The sequence below is a fragment of the Mixophyes fleayi genome, chromosome 1, assembly GCF_038048845.1.
Source record: "Mixophyes fleayi isolate aMixFle1 chromosome 1, aMixFle1.hap1, whole genome shotgun sequence".
NCBI classification, from domain to species: domain Eukaryota; kingdom Metazoa; phylum Chordata; class Amphibia; order Anura; family Limnodynastidae; genus Mixophyes; species Mixophyes fleayi.
The window spans coordinates 322,816,640-322,835,189 of NC_134402.1; the positions used below are offsets into that span (position 1 = coordinate 322,816,640).

At 41.8% G+C, this 18,550-nt stretch overlaps 1 protein-coding gene across 2 annotated transcripts in view; it reads left to right on the forward strand.

The window, feature by feature from the left end:
• The first annotated feature begins 293 nt into the window (after positions 1-293).
• The window catches only part of RBM19 (RNA binding motif protein 19), a 113,558-nt gene continuing 95,301 nt past the window's right edge, over positions 294-18,550 (forward strand). For both annotated transcript variants that reach the window (XM_075213896.1, XM_075213887.1), the window contains exons 1-10: positions 294-421; positions 807-989; positions 1,074-1,199; positions 4,169-4,198; positions 6,459-6,654; positions 8,590-8,792; positions 10,752-10,826; positions 11,052-11,130; positions 11,327-11,398; positions 17,752-17,952. In XM_075213896.1, coding sequence (XP_075069997.1) covers positions 386-421; positions 807-989; positions 1,074-1,199; positions 4,169-4,198; positions 6,459-6,654; positions 8,590-8,792; positions 10,752-10,826; positions 11,052-11,130; positions 11,327-11,398; positions 17,752-17,952 — 1,201 coding nt within the window. In that variant the 5' untranslated portion in view covers positions 294-385. The remainder of the gene's footprint in view (positions 422-806; positions 990-1,073; positions 1,200-4,168; positions 4,199-6,458; positions 6,655-8,589; positions 8,793-10,751; positions 10,827-11,051; positions 11,131-11,326; positions 11,399-17,751; positions 17,953-18,550) is intronic.

Here is an 18,550-nt window from a genome sequence, read left to right on the forward strand (position 1 = left end):
TAATACAAGCAGTAAGGAGAAACAGGTAATGGTCAAACGAAAGGTTTACACACCCTTGTATCGAATAAAGAAATTGACTTCAATGTTAACAAATACAAAACAGTCATAACCAGTGATACAAGGAGCAGTCTGTCCATGTGAGGCGCCTGGTGAATGGCGCAGGTATGTGAACATCAGAGTGCTTAGTAAGGACATACAGTCAGAGGCATGTGTGAGCACTGTGTAAGTGTAACCAGCACACAACACCCGCCTCCTGTGACTCCCACAATGCACTGCGCAGGCTGCGCTTTGGACACGTGATGTACACCAAGATGGCGGCGCCCACAAGCAAAACGTGAAGCTAGTTTGGGATCCGGCAGTAGTGTGTTTAAAGACACCCTGCAAGATGTCTCGATTGATCGTGAAGAATCTCCCTAATGGGGTATGTAATATGGGGTGCAGTTGTTGTTCGGAATTAGTTTTCTGATCCGGAAACCAGCGTACAAGTTGTAGCTTTAGAAATGTGTCCACTTGTTCGGGTTAATGTGATTATTGTCATTTTGTAGGTGCAATCTAATCTATTTGCACAAACTAAGGAGTTTATAGTCTCTGGTAACTGTATTTAAAAAAAACAGTTACTATTTTGTATTATTTTCAATTGTTAAATTAGGATCACCAGAACTATCTCTTCTTATGTATCAAGCTGAGTAGAAACTATCACATAGTTATATGCTATAAAGAATGGATTTTAATATAAGCACAGAAGATAACCAGTATGAATCATTTAACTTGTGTATGTTTTCCTGCTGTTCTTCTTTCTCATTCAGATGAAAGAAGATCGATTCCGAGACTTGTTTGCTGCTTTTGGCACTTTAACTGACTGCACCCTGAAATATACAAAGGAGGGCAAATTCCGCAAGTTTGGTTTCATCGGTTTTGGCTCAGAAGATGAGGCCAAAGCAGCACTAAGCCACTTCAACAAGAGTTTCATTGACACATCCCGTATCTCTGTGAGTGAAAATATTTTACCCATGTATTTTTAAGTGGGAGAGGTAAGTTTTCCTCTGTATTCACTGTCTTATTTTTTACCAAAGGTGGAGCTATGTAAATCATTTGGAGATCCTACCAAGAACAAAGCTTGGAGCAAGTACTCCCAGAAAAATGCCAAGGATGCGGCAAAAAAACAGAATGTACAGGAGATACCTGTTGACAGTAAAACGGTAAGCAGATGGTATACATTAGGATGAAAAAATATACTTTCAATTTCCCTTGTTTATAGGCTAATGCATCATCATCATCACCATTTATTTATATAGTGCCAGCAGATTCCGTAGCACTTTACAATTGGGAACAAACAGTAATAAAACAATACTGGGTAATACCTCTTCTATTTGCCGGCGTCGCCTTATTCCCCAACCCTGGCACTCCAAACTTACCCGCTCCCTCTAAAAGTGCTCTCGCACAGCCGAACGCCTCTGGAGGAAATCTCGTTCCCTGGCGGACTTCCTTCACTTTAAATTTATCCTCTCCTCTTTCTGCTCTGCCCTGTCCCTCGCTAAACAATCCTTCTTTAAGTCCCTTATCTCTTCTCAGTCCTCCAATCCCTGCCGCCTCTTCACCACATTTAACGCCCTCCCCCCCCCTGACTTCGCTACCTTTTTCTCTTCCAAAATTGAAGCCATTAGACAGAATGTCTCCTCCTCCTATCCCTCTCCCACTACCCTCATCGCTTCATCTCCCTCCATTAACCAGCTGTGGTGCTCCTTCACCCCTACATCAGGTGAAGAAGTTTGCTCCCTTATTCTTTCCTCTCCACCCTCTACCTGTCCTCTTGATCCCATCCCCTTTCACCTCCTTCGCTCTCTCTCTCTCTCCTACTGCCTGCACTTACCTCGCACACCTCTTCAACCTATCACTCTCCTCTGGCGTAGTCCCATCCTCATTCAAGCACGCTCTTATCTCCCCTATCCTCAAGAAACCCAATCTTGACCCCACCGCTCTTGCGAACTACCGCCCTATCTCTCTTCTCCCCTATGCCTCCAAACTACTTGAGCGGATTGTCTGCAGCCGCCTCACCAGTCACCTCTCTGACAACTCCCTCCTTGACCCACTCCAATCTGGCTACCGCCCCCTCCACTCCACCGAAACTGCCCTGGCTAAAGTCACTAATGACCTCCTTTCAGCCAAATCCAAAGGTCAGTTCTCCATACTTATCCTCCTCGACCTCTCTGCGGCCTTTGACACCGTGGACCACCTCTTCCTGCTGCAAACTCTTCTCTCTCTCTTGGCCTCTCTGGTTCTGTCCATGCCTGGTTCACCTCATACCTTGCTAACCGCTCCTTCTCTGAATCCACGTCTGGTTCTTCCTCCACCCCCTCCCCTCTCCTCTCCCTGTAGGAGTCCCCCAGGGCTCTGTTCTCGGCCCTCTACTCTTATCGCTCTATACTTCCTCCCTTGGTGCTCTCATCTCCTCGTTTGGTCTTCAGTATCACCTTTATGCTGATGATATTCAGCTCTACATCTCTTCTCCCGATCTTTCCTCCTCCCTCCTATCTCGTGTGACTGACTGCCTCTCAGCTATCTCCTCACGCTTTATTAAAATTAACATCTCAAAAACTGAGCTCATTGTTTTTCCCCCGCCCAGACTCCCATCCCACCACGACCTCTCTATCGTTGTCAATAACTCCACTATCTCCTCTGTCACCCAACTCCGCTGCCTGGGTGTCACTCTTGACTCCTCTCTCTCTTTTGTCCCCCACATTCAATCCCTCGCCCAAGCCTGTCGCTTCCAACTCCGTAACATTGCCCGCATCCGTCCCTTTCTCTCTCAGGATGCCACCAAAACTTTCATCCACGCTCTCATCTCCCGCCTCGATTACTGCAACCTTCTCCTTACTGGCCTCCCCCACTGCCACCTTGCCCCCCTCTGCTCTATACTCAATGCGGCTGCAAGACTCATCTTCCTCACACGCCGCTCCTCCTCCGCCTCTCCACTCTGTCTCGCCTTACACTGGCTCTCCTTCCCCTACAGAATCCTTTTTAAACTCCTTACCACCACTTACAAGGCTCTCTCCCAGTCTACTGCCCCTTATATCTCTAACCTCCTCTCCATTTACACTCCTGCCCGCTCCCTGCGCTCGGCCAATGATCGCCGCCTCTCCTCCACACTGATCACCTCTTCCCACTCTCAAATCCAAAACTTTTCCCGTGCTTCCCAGCTTCACTGGAACGACCTCCCTCGCTCCATCCGTCTCTCTCCTAATCTGTGCTCCTTCAAACGGGCACTTAAAACTAACCTGTTCCTTAAGGCCTACCAACCATCCATTTAACCTCTCATCTCTTCTGCTCATCCTCCCTTGACCCCTCTTCTCTCTCTCCTTTGATTCACTGGCTCCCTTTTGTGCCTGACTTTGTTTACCCTCCCTTAGGATGTTAGCTTGAATGAGCAGGGCCCTCTTCCCTCCAGTCTCCATACCTGTTCTTCTGCTCCGTCTCTACTGTATCTGCTCTCCCGGAGTTTCTGAAGTACTGGTACTATGTGTTTATTGTTCTGTACTGTTCTACCCTGTATAGTCTACTGTTTGTACTGTGTGCGGCGCTGCGGAAACCTTGTGGCGCCCTACAAATAAACGATAATAATAATACATACAGAGCGGTAAGTGGTTCCTGCTCACAAGCTTACAATCTATGGGACAATGGTTTGATACACAAGGGTAAGTGCTACATCATATTGAATATTTGTCCAGCTAGAATGCACAGATTTAAAAGTATTTAGTGGGCTGTATGCTCAGTCACACAACTATGTTGGTCTGAGGGTTGTTCTCTTGTGTTAGCTGTGTAGAGGGGCGTAATGTAAACAGTTATGCGGAATGCTATAATAATCCAAACATATAATTTCCTACTAAAAATAAATAAATAATTAGATTAGTTTGGCATGACCAGTTATTGATGAACCTATTTTTACACAGTGTTATGCATTTATAAGGATGTCTTCTTGGTAAGCTATGATACAATGCTTTGCCGTGCGCACACAACCAATGCATGTCCCTTTGCATTTAGAAAGCATCTTATCATTTGTCAAAACTGAATCTCAACTATTATTTATTTCTCTATGCAATCTGTGCTAAAGTCTTTATCTGGTCTCATCCTGCTGTTGGCTGCCTAATAAGATTACTGTATTCTTTTTCAGTCAAAGAAGAAGAATGTAGCCATGGAGGAAGTAAGTATTTAAAATCTTCCTTATGAGTATGTTGGAAGAAAATTAACTTTGACTTGCATGTAGTTATTTATGTGTGGTTGCAAAATAATGTTTAAGTCGTATTTACTAAATAAATGTACAGACTAAAAAGAGTTTCATAATTTTTCTCTAAAGGTCTTGTTAATGCCATGTGCGGAGTAAAATGAAACAAGCAATCTTACATTGTATATTTTGGTTCTTTGTCTACCCGTTAAATGTGGTGTAGTATAGTATTTTACCTGATTGTTCCCATTGACCAGTCCAAAGTCCTCTAAAAGCATTCCCAGTTGGTGTGATTTGAAGGTGTGTTGTTTCTGTCCACTTAGCCCTAACACATGGGTTGGAGGAATCGGGGATGCTGTTAGTGACCTGAAATTGAATGTATGAAGCTTGTTTAGTAGAAGAGAGAGGTTTTCTTAGAAAGTCACACTGAATGTGGAAGCAACAAGGACATCTGCCCTCTGTTCTTGTGCACACAGAGAGTTGATGTCTAATGCAGAACTGCTCAGCATCTTCATAACAAATATCTTGTTAGAAAGAGACTGCCCCATTTTGGGGGATCCAATTTACTTTCTATTTAGTGTACACATATCGGTCAAGTCTTTTGAGATGGCTTGCACCTTTATTCAGCTGGATTGTATATAAGATGCATAGATGGGTCTACACCATGGGTGGGAAAGGAGTTTACGTGGTCTATTTGTCATTAATTACCTGTACCCAACTAAATCTGGCCTGAGGTATAAAATGCAATGTTACAGTGCAGATGACACACAATTCCAAGATGTCTTATTCTTGGTGATCTAGATACATTGTGAGATTGGGCAGCAACATGCTAGATAAAGGTTAATGTGGATAAATGTAAGGTTTTGCTTTTGGGGATTAAATATGTATACAGCTTATCCCTTAGTGGAAATCTATGATGTAGAAACATCTAGGTATAATGGTAATTCGGAGACCCGCAAAAGCATGCGTCCAGAGGCAGCAGGATATTATTATGAATATTAGAATAGACTCTAGATAAAAGTGTAATTTTGCTCGTTTTATAATGTACATATAAGACTTCATCTTGTATATGCAGTATGGAACGTTATGGTTATGTGGATTGTCAGAGCAAGACTTGTTTACACTAGAAAAGTGATGTTAAGTTAATGACCCATGCCTAATATTCTGTGGCACCTTGTTCAGTTTAAGACCCTCATAAAGGTCAGAAGCGTATTCTTCAGCTATGAAAATAGTTCTATACTGTAAGAGTTGTGAAACTGTTATATGCACCAACGCAAGAACTGGTATTGGCAACCACTGTAAATACATTTTAAGAAGGATTAAACATTTTCCTACAAAAACAGAATACACAAAATTATTGTCAATAATAACAGTTTAGTATGTTGGTCCAGAAAATTGTCCGATTGCCACAAGTTGTGCTATACTTTTTTTATTTATTTATTTTTTCTAATTTTTTTTTTTTGTTTTTTTTTTTAAATCTTTTCTCTGATCAACTACGGTTTATTAGGGTGAAAACTTTAACTTGAGCATTCTTTTTTTCTTTATTTGTTTTATTTTAAACAACTTTATTACTGTTACGCTGTGCTGTTATTAATACAGTAATTATTATACAAAGTTGAAACTTAGGGCTCATGCCCAGTGGAGCATTTGTTACCAGTGTTCACCATAAATTAACAACTTATGAATCATACAAAACGTTCAACTGTCAGAATTATAATTACTCCTACTAATAGCCACGTCTACCTATTCATGGCTAAATGCAATTAATGCTTGTAGATCAGGGGTGCACAAACCTTTTAGGTACAAAGGCCAAATTGGGAGAGTGTATATTCATATGCAAGGGTTGCAATTAGATATTAACTTGCTTACAAATGTGAATGGTATATACTAAAGGGAAATGGGAAATTCTGCAGTTATGCATGCTTCTCAACATTAAGTTCCTCTGGGAATAGAAGGATATGTGCAGCCATAAGCTGTAGAAAGTGTGGTAGGAAAGCTGAGCACTCAGAAGAAATTCATGCAAACACAGGGAGAACATACAAACTCCACACAGATATATTTATTTATGATAATCTCCTGAAATGTCATATATTTATGAATGCTGGTAGATGATCTTTTACTTGAATAAAATATCATCTTAGATTAAGCTCTTAAAACTCCATCAATTACCCTGTGGCTAAAAATTCCCCTGTGTTGTAATGCTCGTCAGTTGAAGTATTGTATATTATACTTTCTGCAGCTGGAAAAGGACAGTGGCTTCAAAGAGTTTCTCAACGTGCACCAAAACCGAAGCAAGACCGCCACGTGGGCTAATGACACCCAGGCTGAGCCAGTGGAGAAGGTGAAGAGCCGCTCCAAGGATGATTACTTGAACTTTGACTCGGAATCCGAACAAGATACTGGTGATGAAATTGAGGATGGCGAACAAACCAGTGGTATGAAGCATATTCTATTAATAAATTGCTGCTAGAAATGATACATCTTCATTTTAAGGATAATCCATCTTATATCTCAATATTTTATGGTGGTGATGATTGGGTGAGTTTAATATTACCCCTATCTTACATCTAATCCTTTGCTAGATATGCTCTCTAGCAGATGGAAAAGTGTTGCATGGTGGTGAGAGTAGGGCTTGCAGATCGAGAATATGCCTCAAATGGTACTAGTTGGATACACTGCGCTAGATGGTGTATCTAACACATGCACTGGTACTATCATGTAATGAATACCTGCTCTAAGCTGCTTTCAGCACTTCCATGACACCTGATGGGAATGACTAGATTTTAAGTGCCAGCAGAGGCTTTGAACTAGTGCCTTTGTGAAGAACTGAGTTACGTTGCTGCTCGACAGTCATGAGGTCAGAGCTCAGTGTCCCTACTCCTGCTAACAGGTATGTGAAAGGACATTTGTAGGCATATGGGGCCACTGGCTGTCAATTGACTTGTCTGTATGTGTGAGCACAAACTGGTTTTCTATAAGAGCACAGACTGGCACTAGGAGGGACTCTCATTTTTAAGAATAAACTGATTTAATGCAGGGCTCCATAATCATCATCATCATTTATTTATATAGCGCCAACATATTCTGTAGCGCTTTACAATTGTGGACAAACACAGTAAACTAATAAACAAACTGGGTAAAACAGAGAAAGAGGTGAGAAGGTCCTGCTCGCAAGCTTACAATCTATGGGACAATGGGAGTTTGATACATGAGGTTAAGTCTACATTTTGCATTTCGGCCCAGCCAGACTGCAAAGGTAAAAGTGACTCATAAGCTAAATGATCCTGTCACACAACAATGTTGGTCATGGGGTAGTTGTCTTGTGTGAAATTGTGTAACGGATGGTAATAGGGTAAGGTAGTGAGGTTAAGAGGGTGGTTGAGGAATATTATAAGCTTGTCTGAAGAGGTGGGTTTTCAGAGAACGCTAGAAAGTTTGTAGACCAGACAAGAGTCTTATTGTGCGAGGGAGAGAATTCCATAGAGTAAGTGCAGCCCGAAAAAAGTCCTGTAACCGGGAAAGGGAGGATGTAATGAGGGTGGATGAGAGACGCAAATCTTGTGCAGAACGGAGTTGCCGAGTTGGGACATATTTTGAGACGAGAGGAGATGTATGTTGGTGCAGTTTTGTTGACGGTCTTGTAAGTTAGTAAAAGTATTTTATATACTTTACTTTAAATACTTTACTTTGGAAAGTTGGGTCATTGCGGAACAATATTTAACATTCATAGTTTATATTCTAAAGTTTAAGTTTTTATGGTTTGTTGGTTCTTTCGATATATCTGCTACAAATTCAAGAAATATTTTTCCAATATTTTTTTTTTCGATGGTTCATAAGTGAAGTCTGCTGTTGCAAGCTTTTTTTTTTTTTTTTTTATGGTATTTTACCTTGGGTACCATTGTAGAACCATGGGGTGCGGTGCCTACATGTACTGACAGTCTTTTTACTATAAGAACATGTTGAACATGTTGCCAGCTTCTAACCCTTCACACTGGTGTTTTGTGAAGTTTGACCATAGACTTGGAATCCCCCAGTGAGACTGTAACATCATTTATTGAGGTAATTTGGGACCCTGCTGTCTGATTTTCATCCACTGCATTTTTGAGACTCCAGGTAAAGGAGTCAAAAATGCCAAAAGTTACTATCACATTTGGTGCTTGTTTCCTGAGCCACATTACTGTGCTTACACCTAAAATTCCAATGGGGTCTCTCAGTGTTTATTTTCTGCTATGGTCAGTGGTCACCTCACAATACCCCTGGAGAATTTTATGATACCTGGCAAAACGTTGCCTTGTTGGAGGGTATGTTAGGCATTATATATGATTAGTAGTACAGCGATACAAGATTTCAGTTTCACTGCTTATTAACAGGTGAGAAGCTTGCTCTGCAGCCAGAGGTTTCAGACATGGAATACCTTAAGTCCAAGGTAGTGCGGGATCCCTCTAGTACCTCATCTGGGGGTGAGGAAGTGGCAGAGCATGAAGAAAGTGAGAAAGAAGCAGATCAGGGGGAAACTGCTGTCAAGAGCAAAGGTCCAGGGTCATCTGAGAAGAGCAAAGTAGGGAAGAAAGAGGTGAGTCAAAAGTGACTTTTCTGAGAATTTGCAATGCTAAGTACAGTATACATATCCTCTTAAATGTGTCATATGGAGCATGGCTGAGCTTCCTGTTTTATAATCTTACTTCATGTCTTTATAATTTTTTTTCTAAAACTTATTCTGGGTCCATTTTAATTTTGATGTTTTATTCATTATGGAATATTTCAGATTCTCCTCCAATATGTTTAATTCTCATTCCCCTTTGTTTTAAACACTCCTAGAAGTTGTTGTCATACATTTCATATTTTTTCTGCCACTTTAAATTTTAGACACCCTGTTATTGCCTCTTCTTAGCCCCCCCCCCCCCGCCTGTTTCTCTTGATTAAGCCTTGTTCCTTGTCTACACTAGGTTTCATATCTGCTTCTGTCTTCAACTCGCCCCTCTCAATAAACATTTATTACAGTGGCTACACAATCTCTGGGAACACTTCACTGATCATTGCATACATGTCCTTTTATATGGTATTCATTTGTAACACCCCTAGAGGCGGGTGTTTGTTAGAGTGTAGTGGGGATTGTACTGGTCTCCGTATGCTTTTCTCTTGGTCACGGCATGGCAGTGGGACAGAGAACCCTCAAGTCCCCAATACAAGTAGGACACCAAATGACTGAAGTGAAATCAGATTTATTATACAACAACTAAACGTCACTAAAATATTTCTGAACAAAGAATAAATAGCAACAAGTACAATCTAAATACAATAATTCAGTTCTAGTCCCTAATATCATAAAGAACAGTCATTTTAAACAATACATCGCAAGCAAATAATATCAGAGTTAATGAATCCCCTTTAAAAGAAGCCCATCCTCAGAAGAGCTAATTAGCATAAATGTTTTTACTGGCCAGATTTTATGTAAAAGTACTTATTAGATCCAGACAGAAGGCACTTTTATTATATTGGAAGCACACAATTCTAATGGCAGTCTTGTAACTTTAGTTCAACAATCAAAAACAGCAGTTGCTGTCTCAGGTATAACACAATGCAGTGTGTTGCCATGGCTGTTATCACTCTGCTTTAATCTGATCTTGCAGGAGAAAAGTCAGGAATGATGCCTGTACCTTTGCTAGCATTGTCAGGTCATTATGGTTTGCAGGATGCTACAGATACCAGGTTATTAACAGAGTAGACACTGATCATTAAATCTGTAATTCAGTTATAACTGGGGTCATATGCTGCAGGTATGTACTGGAAGGATGGGTGAAGTACTTCACTTGTTAAGCAAATGTCTCTGTAAATTTAGCTCACCGCTCTTAAAATGTAAGATATACTGTGTAGTGAGTGAGAATACACAGTCAGTTTGATTACACAGACCTGTTTCCTGTTGTGTAGATAGTTATCAGCTCCAATCTGACTCACTGGTATCGCCTCTTGTCTTTTTACATATAGTATTCTGGCTGACGACACACCTCTGCAGCAGTCTATCACTCAGCAACAACACTTGCCTCACCTTTTCTCACAACAATATAGCAGAAATACGTGTTTATTTTCACAAAATGTCTCCTCAGCATATACTCACTATGAGGCTCCTCCTCTCAACAGTCTCTGTCACCAAGCACTGGAACTTTCCAGCAGTCTTACAGACTGGACTTTTTCTAGGTCCTAGAGTCTTTCCTGCATCATGCTGTAAGACAGTCCTGTTCCACTGAGTCCTAGTGCCCAGCCGTTTTCTGGGTACATATCAAACATTCACACACAAGCTGAGACCTACAAGTGATCACAATTAAAAATGGCACATTTTAAGGCTTATTGAATAGTTGATGTTTATGGCACAAAATTACTTTAAGTGTTAGCAACGAATAGGATATACATTTTTGAATTTATATTATTTAAATACAAGATTTCAACAGAAAGTGATTAAACATTGCCTGTGAAGCAAAGCCCAAGTTCAGAGTAAATTACTTTTTTGTAAAACAAGTCACTTTTTGTTTTCCAGAAGCCACCTATTCAGAATGAGCCTACAACTCAATATACTGTCAAACTGAGGGGAGCACCTTTCAATGTAACAGAAGTAAGTTCTTGACCAGTGGTGAGGAACAATCTAACTTGACCATCTATGATCAGAAACTTAGCAGGGTATAGAAGCCCATTTTTATTTGTAAATGTTTTTTTAGATTATTGTATAACTCTGTTTTCTTTTACTCCATGTAAACTGACATGCATAGCTTTATTTTTACAAATAATATAATAATTAGTAGCCCAATACATTTTATAAAAAGTTTTTGTCTGTTTTCAGCAAAATGTGCGAGAGTTCCTTCTGCCATTAAAGCCAGCTGCCATTAGAATAGTGCGGAACATTCATGGCAACAAGACCGGTAAGTTTACTGCTATTTATGTAGGACAATATATATTGAAATAAACAAGATGGTAACTTCAGTCCAATATGGAGCTTACATTCGCAATGTATAAAATTATCCAATGTGTCTTTGAGATGCAACATAATATATGAAAAGTATATATAAAAATTTCAAATAAATTTGCCCACCACTCTTTCATCTGTTGTCTTTTCAGGTTATATATTTGTGGATTTTAAGAGTGAAGAGGAGTTGTGTAAAGCTCTTAAAAAGAACAAGGATTATATGGGTGAGTAAGTTGAGATGGAACATAAGGAAGCAGCTCAGTGTGGACACTTGGAACTTCTCTTTTTGTTAATTAACATCTTTTAATCATTTCTAACTGATTATCAATTGTTGCTGCCTAATGTTTGAAATGCAATATTAAATGTATCCATTTTCTCCCACATCTTATTGAGGGAAACCAGTGTCATTGGGTATAGTGGAGATAGGCGTGTGGTACTTTAAGAAGTTGTTAGCTAGCCCTAGATACTACCCCGACTGCTGCTGTGTGGGTGCCGCATTGGTGGTTCAGTGGATTCACGTCCGCGTCATCCCCCTGCACCGCAGACACAAGTATCTGCAGTGTCAGGCTGTGCTCTGGTGTGGGCCATACTGTGGCTGCGGCCGGACGTTTTACCGGAAGCCAGCAGGTGCACATTCATTGATTCTGCAGCGCACAGCACGGACAGCTGTTCACTGCTTGGAGCAGGGGACTCTAGAGGTGCCTATGCTGCCACCCTGGGGCTCTTCGTCTGTATAGCAGGCTCATTTTCTGTGTTTTGTCCCATCTGTGTGTATCATGTCAGATTGGGCGAGATCCTTGAGGGTTAACACTGGTCTGACTTCTATGATGAAGTTCACCTGTGCCGTCTGTAACTCCCAAGTTGCAATCAGGACAGTCAGGCACGGCCGTTTTGTGCGCAGCCTGCCAGTCTATGGATTGCATCCGGTGTGCGCCCATAGGCTTCTGGCTCCGACTTGGAGGAGCCCGTCTGGACTCGGACACTGACCAATACTGTAGCTGAGCTTGCCCATTTGGTGCTGTCTCAGCCTGTGGGTGGTCCTTCTTCTAATCCCAGGGTTTGGTTGTAGGTTTTTCTTCCTTACAGAGGATGTTGCACACCGCTACGCCATCCTCCTCCCGTAAACGCAGGCGGGTGGCGACTCCCCTGTAGTGACCCGAGTCAAGTTCTCACTGTTCTTTCCAGGAGGAGGGTGAGTTAGCGGTTGATTCTGACGTGAAAAACTCTTCTGTTATAGAAGTTCATTCTGACCGTCAGGGCGTGGAGGAGTTGATATGGGCATTGCGTCAGGTACTGGAAAATCCTAAGACGTAAGTCCCTGAGACTGCAGAGCCTTTTACTTACACTGCAGCCAAATACTTTTTTGTTTTTCTACTCTTCTACCCAATTGGAAGATTTGTTTCGGTGAGCCCTGCTTGTCACCGGATTGGAAGTTACAGGTGTCCCGTCATCTGCAGTGTTGCTACCATTTCCCCCTGAGGTTCTCGCAAAATGAAGCGCCTATACATGTGGGCGCTCCAGTTGCAAGGCTGGCCAAGGTCGCTACCATCCCTCTTCCCAACACAGCCACTCCTAAGGACAGCACAGACCATAAGGTTGAAGCTGTCCTATTTTTGTTGTGGCAGGGCTCTCCTTGCGGCCCAATTTGGAGTTGGCGTGTATCAACAAAGCTGTTGAACACTGGTCAGAGCAGCTGTCTGTGGGTTTGATGGTCAGGAGACCGTCATCTAAACTACTTCCTCTGATGAAACAAATTCAGAGGGCGATGGATTTATTGGGAGAGGAGGCCTAAGACGTGGGACACATTTAGGCTCTGATATCTGCTTCTGTGGTTTTGGCTCGTCGAACTATCTGACTTAAGTCTTGGGAGGCTGATGTTGAGTCCGAAAAAGCTCTCGAAACACTCCTTTTCTGTGTAGACGCCAGGCCTGGTCAGCTTGGCGTCAGTCAGCAGACAAGCAGTCGGCATTATGGGCATTGTGCTCCCCTGCGTTCTGCCATGGTGGGAGCCCGTTTTCTATTCAGGAATCAGTTGTTTCCGTGTATCATGGATACCTGGTTATGGGGAGTTATGAACCAGGGGTACATGATCAATCTCCTCGATTTTCCATCCAGCCAGTTCTTTTCCACGGGACTTCTCGCAGGTCCATGACAGCGACTGACTCTACGAGAGGACATCCACTCTTTGATTTCTTCCGGAGTAGTTATTCCGGAATCACAAAAAGGTTTGGGATTTTATTCTAACCTTTTTTTTCTTGTTTCAAAACCCTACAGCTCATTTAGACCGATTCTGAAATCTTTGAACACTCAGGACAGGGTGCCCAGATTCCAGATGGAGTCATTGTGGTTGGTAATTCAGCGTATGGAACAGGGAGACTTTGTGGTGGCTCTAGACATCAAGGATGCCTATCTGCATGTTCCCATCTGGGAGGGTCATCGGTTCCTCCTCTTTTGTGGTTCAATCAGATCACTACCTATTTCCAGCACTTTCTTTTGGTGTAGCCTTGACCCAGCGGGTCTTCACCATGAGCATTGTGGTCATGGCCACACTGTTGAGGTCCCAGGGGATAACGATCATACCCTACCTGGATGATCTTCTTTTGAAGGCTGAGTCCTCTACAATGCTCGGCAGTACTCCTGTATCATATCCAGGTAGTGATCCAGGCTCTGGAGTCCCACGGTTGGATTCTTAACTTAAAAACGTCCAAGTTGACACCAACTCAATAAGTTATCTTTTTGGGACTTTTCTTCGATACACAACTACAGTGGGTGTTCTTGCCTCCAGACAAGATTCAGACTTGGCCAACAAAGATTTTACCATCTTCTGTTAATCAAACAGACTTCTGTGCATTTCTGCATGAGGGTTCTTTCAAGTCTGTCCAGTTTGCTCAGTTTCATGCACGGGAGTTACAGTTGGAGCTCTTGTTGATGTGGAACAAATCCCATCTGAATCTGTCCGGTCAGGTATTCAGTCTGTCTCCTCGTGTGCGTCAGTCTCTCCTTTGCTGGATGCAGAAAAATAGTTTCTGCAGGGATCGTCCATTCTCAAGCTAGAATTGGACCTTGATTAAAACATATGCCAGCCTTCGGGGTTAGGGTGTGGTATGTCTTCACGCTTTGATTCAGGATGCGTGTGTCCACTCTGTTTCAGGGTCTTTAGACTCTGAAAGCATCCAAACTTCCAATTTGTGTATTGGAAATGCGATGAGTGTTCAGTACTCTTTTCAGCTTGAAACATTTATTGCAGGGGCGGGCGGTGAAGATACAGTCGGACAATGCCACGGCGGTGGCATACCTTAATCACGAGGCCAGCACGAACAGTCCCTTAGCCATGCGGAAGACACACAGGATCTTTCGGTGGGTCGAGTCTCATGTTCAGGGGGTCATTGCAATCTTCATCCTGGGGGTAAAAAATTAGTAAGTCGATTTTCTCAGCAGGCAGACTCTGCATCCCAGTGTATAGTCCTTCCATCCAGGGGTGTTTCGCCAGTTGGCAGACAGATGGGGTCAACTGGGCATTTACATGATGGCATCTGGGTTGAACCACAAAATTCTGCTTTTCTGCTCCAGGACAAAGGATCAATGTACTGTCTCATTAGACGCCATGTCTGTTCCTTGGTGGTTCTGCTAAAATTACCTATTCCAACCTGTAGCCATGCTTCCAAGGGTACATCAACATTCTCTCAATGGCGAGGGGTGGGGTGGTCGTGGCGTCTGCCGTTATGACCAGACCTGTTAAGTCAAGTACCATTTAATCATCATGGTTGAGATTGTCTGGCTTTAATGGCGTGACTGTTGAAGCTATGATCCTTAGAGCGAACGGTCTGTCTGAGCGTGTGGTGCAAACCATGCTTCGGGCTCGCTCACTGGTTTCAGCCAAGATATATCATCATATCTGAAGGACATATATTGCCTGGTGTGAGAGAAAGGGATATCCTACCTCCTCTCTTTGGTTGTCCAGGTTGCTTATCTTCTTGCAGGATGGGTTGGATGGTGATTTGCACCTTAGTTCACTTAAAAGTCAGATGTTGACTCTTTTTTAGTCTTGTTTCAAGTAAGGCTTGCTCATGCCTGATGTTCAAACCTTCATTCAGGGGGTACTTCATGTACTGCCTCCTTATGTTCTTCCGGTAGTGCTGTGGCATTTAAATTTGGCGTTGAATGCTTTACAGCAATCCCCGTTTGAACCCTTGGGCACGGTGGATTTGAAGTCTGACCTGGAAAACTGTTTTCATCTTGGCCATCTCATTGGCTAGAGGAGTTTACGAGCTTGCAGCATTATCCTGCAAATCTCCTCTTATTATTTTTCATGAAGGTAGGGCATTTCATAAAACTAAGCCTTCCTTCCTCCCTAAGGTGATGTCCAGATTCCATATAAATCAGGATATTGTCATCCCTGCTCTTGCCAGATATGTGTCTTCAGAGGATGAAGTTTCTATTCATTCTCTAGATGTAGTCCGTACTTTGCCATGTATGTGCGTAGGGCTCAAGATGTGCGCACAATGGAGGATGTTTTTGTCCTCTATGACGCCAACAGAAGATGCTGGCCAGCCTCTAAGGTGTCTATTGCTCAGCGGATTATGGCTATAATCCGTCAAGCCTATAATTGGGCTGGACAGCCTGTTCCTCAAAATCTTTGGACTCGCTCCAAGAGGTCGTTAAGTGCTTCCTGGGCACCACGGCATCTCAATTGAGCAGCTGTGTCGGTTGTCCACCTGGTCTTCTGTTCATAATTTTACTTAATTGTATAGATTTAATCTTGGAATGCAAATTTTGGGAGAACGATGCTTTGCACAGTTTCTTCTGAGCGTTCCCACCCGTAACTGTGGATTTGGAATGTCTCCAATATCCCTGGTGTCCCCCAATAGGATGTGCGAGAAAATAGTATATTTATACTAACGTAAAATACGTTTCTCCTGGTCCATTGAGTGACACCGGGCGTCATCCCTTTTTGTTTGACATGTTTTCTTTTTTTCAGGAGAGTTTAATTGTTTACTACTTCTCTGTTCTTTTTCTCTCTCTTATCTCCTTACTGTGGAGCTTGGTTAAACATAAACTGAAGCCTAATAAAAATGGGGAGGTATAGAAGGGGAGGAGCTAGTTCTAGCTAACAACTTCTTAAAGTGCCACATGCCTGTCTCACTCCACTATACCCAATGTCCTCCAATGGACAAGAATAAAAATCCTGTTTTTAACAGCACTATGATTTAATGGAGTATGTCAAAGTACTTTGATAGCTCTGATATAAGATATGACTGCCTACCATGGTCTGTTCTAGATAATGAGACAAATAGAGAGTTGATAAGCCCAAGCTAATACAATTGTTCTGGATTCTACAAGCAGACAGATTGCTAAGAGCTTTAATATGTGATTTATTTCCACCACATTAGTGTGAAAATCAATAACCATTATCTAATTATAGTTTATAGAATGTGAAATGAACAGTTTAAAAGAAACTTCTGACTCTATGTGCATATGTGAGTGAGTAGAGCAGTCTCAGGTGACCTTGCTTGTGCTTTATGTAAGAATTGCTGAATACTATTTGGGATCAACCATAGCTTTTATGTTGGCACTTCATCTTTGATGTTACTGGCATTATACACAAGTAAGTTAAGACACATGTTCATCTAGAGTTCTAGTAGTTGAAACAGAAAGATGTCCTTTACTACTGCTTTAAGGAGTGGAATGTAACATTAAATACAAATGTTTGATTCTTTCCCCTAAACACAAATGACACAAATTAAAGGGGGCAGCCCTGGCGGGTACCATTAGCAATAGATATAGACTCTGACAATATGGCATTAACTAACCTTAGCCGTTGGAGCAAAATAGCAGAAGCAAAAATACTCCTGTCAGGAACAGAACATGCCACTTCACCTACATGGAATTGCTACACTCACTTCTCCTCTCTCGCTTGTTGGCAGCAGTGCTCTCTTCTCTGCTTTCTGTTATGTCTATCCTGTGCGTCTGAGTCTATGCATGCACCTTTATATATTACTCACTATAATGACCTTGCCAGTGGCTTATTGTGTGACACAATTGGATCCCTGCTTTCAGTGCTGACCAATTTCCAGTAACTCAAATCAAGCAGTATCTCCCCAGGTCTTACGCCTGGCACCACACTGTAATATCACTGCTTCAGTGCACAGGTAGTTTGCCCAGGTAAAGGGGTGAAAGTTCTGTATCTGTGCTGGAAATTGTTAAACATAAAGATAGCACTTTCACACAACACTGCTACCCTTCGATGTAGACAAGACTGTCCACATCTTGGTCAGTACTGCAGAGGTAGATGGATGCAAACAAATGGAGAGGGATAGTATATGTAAAGTAGACTCACAGATGGCACACATGAAGAAAAATATGTCTTGAAGGGTGTGCTAATGCACCTGATATGGGGTCATATATATTTTTTTTTTGATAACTAATATTTAAACAAATATATCAAATATATGCTTGGATCACTGCGTTTTCCTAAGTAGATTAATGTGTGTCAGTATATACTAGTAGTTTTGATTCCCCTGCAATCATGTTGTGAATATCAGACAGTGGGCATTGTTATTCTCCATTTTCCTTTCAGGTGGGAGATACATTGAGGTTTTCCAAGTTGAGCAAGCAAAGGAACCACGTCTCTCAGCAAAAGTCCAAAATAGACCATGGGAACAACGGCAGAATGATTCTGAGCTGCAAGAAGATTTATCAGAATCTGGAAGACTCTTTATCAGAAACCTGCCATATAGCTGCACTGAGGCCGACTTGGAAACACTATTTAACAAATACGGTAAAAATAATAAACTCATTTTGCGGAATGCTTAATAAGAATCTCATTCATGAGATGTCAATTTATATTGGATTAAAATTCTGGCAAATGATGCATACTATTGTAATGCTTTCATATCTATTTTCTTGATGCATTTTAGGAATAACTTCCCAGAAATACAGATAATTAAAGTAAGATGTAACCGTGTCGGTCTCCAGAGTATAGAATATATGTTCTTAGCTCAAGGCCGGATTGTAGTTGTAGAACCACAAACAAGGATATCATTCCTTCTTTTAGGCTATGGACACATCTTCCTGTTTGCGACAAAATATATATTAATGTGTGGAAAAATACAACATGCTATATTATGGAAGTAGTGTGAAGATTTCATAATGTTTTGCTGTCAATTACACCATTGACAGCAACTTGTTCTCTTTAAATGACACATGAAAAGTGTATTCGAAGCACTTAGATGTGAAAACTCTTTTAGGTTATCTTCTGGAATACAGTAGTTGTTAAATATAATATATTTGTTTATTTTCTAAAACCTCTTAATGGCCAATGTCCCTTTGCCCCTTAATGGCCAGACCAATCTTTGTTTTGGAGATGTCTGTTTTAC